This window comes from Cariama cristata, unplaced genomic scaffold (assembly GCF_000690535.1).
Source record: "Cariama cristata isolate BGI_N322 unplaced genomic scaffold, ASM69053v1 scaffold34771, whole genome shotgun sequence".
Classification (NCBI taxonomy): Eukaryota; Metazoa; Chordata; class Aves; order Cariamiformes; family Cariamidae; genus Cariama; species Cariama cristata.
In genome coordinates this window covers 1,712-7,305 of record NW_009599272.1, presented here as the reverse complement: position 1 = coordinate 7,305, position 5,594 = coordinate 1,712, and the positions used below count along the sequence as shown (strand labels likewise).

The window sequence follows — 5,594 nt, the reverse complement described above, 5'->3', positions numbered from 1 at the left end:
AAAACAAAAGCTGTTGTGCATGGGTTTGCTGGAGAGCGGTCCCAGCTGGCAAGCCGGGCACTGCTCTCTGGCTCTGCCTGCTTTTCCGTGGATTCACAGGAGGATGCTTGAAATGGGGTCAGCCAAAAACTGGAGCTGGTGCTGCTATGGCAGAGGGGTGGTCTGCGGCATGGTGAATGCTGAATTCTGCTTTGTGTTACATAGACAGTGTTTCGTGCATCTTAATGTAGACTTAAAACCATGAATCCCACTTAGGATATTTACAAAAGCAGTATCTGAATGGGTGAGCGGTGGGAAGGAGTTGGAGGGAGCTAATGGACTGCTGGGAGATAGCTGACAGGTAATTAGAGGAAACCAAGCAATGATGAGAAGCAAGATTCAATACCCCTGTCTACAGAGTCTAAGTGACTGTGGTAATGGCACGTCCCTTTCCACTGTCTCTTTCCTCTCCAAATCACCTTTTAAACTGTATTCTGTGTTAAAACTCCTTGACTAAAACCAAACAGAAAAGCAAGCAAGCAACCAGCCTAACAAAAAAATATCTGAGTGAACCCCCCTCTAAAGGCAACATGAATTGTCAGCTAGGAACTGACTGATTTTGATTTATGGTTTCTTTATCTTGCAGAAGCAGGAAGGTAATGAACCAGTGTTTTGATCTCTGTGGGCTTTCCTGCAGCAGTGAGGAGATCAAAACAAGCTTAACTATTTCTGATACCTGCACGCTTTCTTCCCTCTCCCGCTCCTTCTCCGGTACCTCACAGGCAGCCTTATACGACACCAAAGCACATCAGTTTTGTGGATGCCACAAACCTGCTTCGCGTCTCCCTGGTGCTCGCAGCAGCCCTGGGGCAGTGGGGCTCCTCCAGCCGCGCTCGGCACAGCTGGGGCTGGGACAGGACTCTCCCGTACAGGGATAGATGCTGTCCTGTCCTGTCCCGCTCCATCGGGAGCTGCCCCAGTTCTCTGCAAGCCTCGGACTTGCAGGTCCTGGGGGTGCTGGTGGTGTGGGAACATGGGGAGTGCCTGCCCCTGGCCGCGGGAAGGGGAGCGGTGGAGGCAGCAGGCTGGTGCAGGGCCTGGGGCGCTTGCCCCTCGCAGGAGGGAGAAGAGGAGCAGGTGTGTGAAGGGAAGCAAGCAGAGGAGTTACCCCGTCAGTTTGCAGAAATGCTGCTGTAGTTCTTCTTGACAGGGAAGGTCAGCTGCCCAGAGAGGTCCAGCGACAGCGCCTTCGGGTGCAGCGCCCGTCGCTGGTGCAGGGGGCTGGAGCTGGTCCTGGGCGAGTAGAGCACTGCCAGCTCGGGGCCCGGCAGGCTGGCTTCTGGCAGGAGAGCCTCCGCCACGGCTGCTGGCTCCATCCTACCGCGTGGCAGGCTCGGGGAGGGCTGCAGGCTGTGCCGCTTGGGCGGCGGGGGGCTGTGGTTCTGGAACCTCACCGTCTTCACTTGCTGCAACGAGAGGGGGACCAGAGTCACGGTGGGAAAAGCAGCCACCCTCCCGCCTTGCTGTGATCTGCCCTGGAGAACCGGGGGGATGAGCTGAGGGGGTGACTGGCTCTTTCCCGGGGGCAGAGGCTGCCTGCGGAGAAACCCAGCGTGATGTGCAGCTGATAGGAGGTGGAGGAGAGTGCCAGGGAGGGAGCCTGGGGCAGCAGTGCCATCAGCTGTCACAGAGACCTGGGAGAGTCCTGGAGAGCCATCACCCCAGCTAGCGGGAGAGAGCGGAGGGGGGCAGCAGGTTCAGGTGGCCTGTGATGACACGAAGAGGGAGGGTGGCCTGTCCTGCCGTGCCCCTCGTGGGGAGCCCGTGGTTTCTCTCCACCTGCTGATGTTCTCCCTGGGAGCTCTGAGGCTTTGGGGCTCTTTCAGGGGCTTGTGGAGCAACTTACTCTTTGGGTGCCACGGGAAGGGAAAGCTGTTGCTGGGGCAATTTGCAGAGCCATTTTATCTTTATGAAACTTCCCTCTGGCTGCCAGAGGGGAAAGAAATTTCCATTCCAAATGGCTCAGCCACAGTGACGCGACGGAGATTGGGGGATCGCTGTAGAGACCAGCCTGACATAAGGTCTAACGCCCAGGTCTGTGGTGTTTGCTCCCGAGCTCCCAGGGACCTCAGTGGGATTCTTGCCTGATTTTAGTCCTCAGAAGTGTCTCAAGATTTGATCATGCCTGAATATTGGTTTACACAAAAAGAGATTCTGCAGCATCTTGCCTTTCTAAAGGGCTTAATATGAACAGCAGTGTCAGCAACACAAATATCTGATTCCTTAATGCAGGTACCAATCCCAGTGATTTCTATCAGAAGAAAACCTGGGAAGAATGGAGTGAAGCCCTCAAGGGATTTGGCCCCAGTCAATATCAGGCTGGCACTGGATGCCAGTCCCAAGAAGACTGGGGGACCCTCTGAAGCAGCAGGTAACGCCTGGCTGTACCTTCTCGGTGCTGTTGCGGGAGGTCTCTGGTTTCACCAGGATGGACGGCGGGGCTGACGCAGGTGGCTTTGGAGCTGCCTCACTCTTTGCTGGCAGGTCTTTGGCATCCAGGATCACTGAGCTGCACACGGAGGGAGTTCTGCTTTCCCTTCCTCTGACCACAAGCATTGGTGAAGCGTCCTGGGAGAAGTTTGGCCTCGTTCCTGCCTCAGCCGTGCCGGCTCCAAGAGGGATGCTGTGCGGCTGGGGGCTGACGTGCTGATAAAGCTGAAACTGCTGAGGTTGCACCGCAGCCATGGGAGGACGCCTGAGGGAGCCGGCAACCGGCACGAGGGTCCCAGCCTGCCCCGGCCTCTGCAGTGATCCATCTGGGGAGCAAGAACCATTTGAAAAGAAGTAAGTCGGCAGGAATCCAAAATGGCACAGACAAAGCAAAGAGGCAGAAGCGAGCAGTGGTTACAGCCCTGCACTAACAGCCCCGCTCGCAGAGATGCTGTGGGGTCATAGCTCCCCGGGATCGCCACGCATCTACCCCCATGCACCGTGACTGGCATGCGGTAACACCGACTGCCTCCACAGCCTCTCCTCGGCAGGCAGCTGCTCTGCTGGACACCAGCACGGCCCACAAACCAAAACCCTCAGTCCTCTTGTATTTGCACAACAACTCATGCCACAGAAATTCTTCTGTCTTGGATAGGATCGGTCTGGTTTCCGAGAGCTCCCCTGCCGCCTTCTGGACTGCAGGTGCCCTTGGTGCAAGCTCTGAAATGCATTAACCTGAACACCAGGTTGCACAGCCGCAGCACGACACGGTTGGATTTTCCTGCCCAGCTCCCAAGGGAAGGAGTCGTGGCAGTGCTGATGCATGGGGAAGTGCTGCGATGGGTGGGCAGGATCACCGAATCGGTTTGGTTGGAAGAGACCCCTGGGACCACCGCGTCCAACCTTTGCCCTAACACCCCCACGTCAGCTAGACCGTGGCACTGAGTGCCACCTCCAGTCAGAGGCAGCCCCACCGGGAAGGGCTGAGCGGGGTGACCATGCTGGGTGGCACAGGACATCTGCCACCAGCACGTACTGCTGGGGAGCAGAAATCTCCCCCCCGAGCAGAAGCCTCCCCTGGGGAACCCCTCCTGTGACGGGGTCCTCGTGGGGCGGGGGGAGCTCCCTGCCCGCTCCCCACGGTTTCTTTGCCGAATGTACGAACTGCCAGCAGGAGCCCTGCTCTGGAGCCCTGCCGCCGGCCCTCGCCGTCCCGCGCTGTTTGCTGTTCCTATTTGGCTGCTCCATCCCGTAGCTGCTTTCCCATCTGCGGTGCGGGAAGTCACACTATTTCTTCTGCAGTTTCTTGCTGTTCACAAAATTGTTTCTTCTTTTTCTTTTCCCTCCCCCCCAAACGGAGCCACCACAGGGGAATGAGTCCTTTACAGTAAAACAACTCTTCAGATGAATCCAATTTCGAGTCTGAAACCACTGACCATGGCCCTTGCAAGCGCGCCTCCCCCTTGCCAGAGCCCTGCTGGCCTCCGGCAGCTGCTCCGCCTGCACGCGTTGGGGAATACGCTGTTTAGTTGCCTAAATACACGTGGAAATGGATTCCAAAACAGCATGTATGGGCTGAAGATAAACCTTGCCAGCCTCATTGCAAAGAATATAACCAACTGAGCTCTGCATAAACCTTCACAAAGAGTTTTTCTGTGCGGGGTTAAAAAAAACTACGATTACCAAAATAACCAGATCTGGGGAAAAGCGGTGGTGTGGGACCCTGTGCTCCTCCACCAGCCTGGCAGGAGGTGTTCGCTGAGGCTCCTTCTCCCTGCCCTCCGTCCTCGGAGAGGCGTTTCCTACGGCCCTGGCACGTGTGAATGAGAAGCACGTTTTAGGTCTTCACGGAGGAGGAGAAGTAAAACCGAGCTGATCTGGAGGTTTTTTCCCCTCTAGGTCTCTGCTACATCAAGGCTTTTGACTTCACAATTTCAGTGGGTAACTCCTGCTTTTTTTAAAAATTTTTTTGTGAAGTATGCTTTCTCACCTTCAGGCTATTCATGATTTTATGCATCTCAGATATTTCCAAGCTGAATTTTTTTTCTCCTGAAACAGAAATTACTCTATTCTCTTGATCATCCTCCTGCACACTTTCCTTGATTTTACTATATTCTTTTTGAGTTACCAGAAATACAGTGTTCAGGATATGAGTTTTCCAGAACTCCCTCAATGGCACAGCTGAGTTTTACTCTTTTGTGCTGAGTTCCTTTCTTCATAACTCCTAATAATACTCTAAATTAACCTTTTTAGAAATTGTTTCTGAGTATGGAGTTGGAGCTCTCAAAGAGCCATCTGTGACAATTCTAAAGCCTCTCTCCAGAGTGACAAAAGCTAATTTAGGGCCCAAGGTTGTGTCCGTATGATTAGGCAGTGTTTCTCCCTGTATCTGCGTACTGATGTTTCAGCTACCGTTTCCGTGCCCTGTTGCTGGGCGTTGTGGATTTCAAAGGTTGGATTTGCTGATTTACATTTTCCAAGATCACTGCAGAAGTCTCTTTTAGAGACTGATAATGTTGTCTTGGTACAGTTCACGTTTACCTTGCTGGAGTTTGTATTTAATTTTCTTTGTTGCCGCATAAGGATACTTTTACGTCTAATGGCCTTCCTCTATTGTTTAAAGGTTTTTGGTTAACCAGTGCATTTTGAGCCACATTCCTGTGCCTGCTGAGGACACGGTCATCAGCCGCTCCCCCAGAAGCGAGCCGTGCCACGCTCCAGCGCGGTGCGGGTCGGTACAGGTGAGCCAGATAGCATCACCCACGGCCCTGCGTTTCTGCCTTTGCATGGGGATTAACCCCTCCGGGGATTTCACCGCCCTCCCCTGCCAGCCTGGAGAGTTAATCCACAGAGGTCAGGGCAGGCTTTGCTAGGCTCAACCTAGAAAATCACATTTCCTTCGCATGCAGCCGCTTGCCCAGTGGCAGGACAATGCTGCCTGTCCTCTGTGCTGCAGCCCAGCTGTAACAAGACCGCTTGGAAAGACCCTTCTCCAGAGCCAGTTTCACAAGGGGGATGCAGTCGCTCCGTGTCTGCAAACCCGGTATGTCAGCCGGGAACACCTGCCCACCCTGGCTCATGCCGTGGGGGGATGCAGCGGGTGCCCCAGCGCTCGGCCGGGCTCG

At 54.6% G+C, this 5,594-nt stretch overlaps 1 protein-coding gene across 1 annotated transcript in view; it reads right to left on the bottom strand.

Annotated features, from left to right (window-relative positions):
* Positions 1–1,151: 1,151 nt before the first annotated feature.
* The window catches only part of LOC104168880 (putative E3 ubiquitin-protein ligase SH3RF2), a gene marked incomplete at its 5' end in the record, with an annotated part of 4,918 nt that continues 475 nt past the window's right edge, over positions 1,152–5,594 (bottom strand). Inside the window, 2 exons of the mRNA XM_009709623.1 lie at positions 1,152–1,445; positions 2,428–2,795. Coding sequence (XP_009707925.1) covers positions 1,152–1,445; positions 2,428–2,795 — 662 coding nt within the window. The remainder of the gene's footprint in view (positions 1,446–2,427; positions 2,796–5,594) is intronic.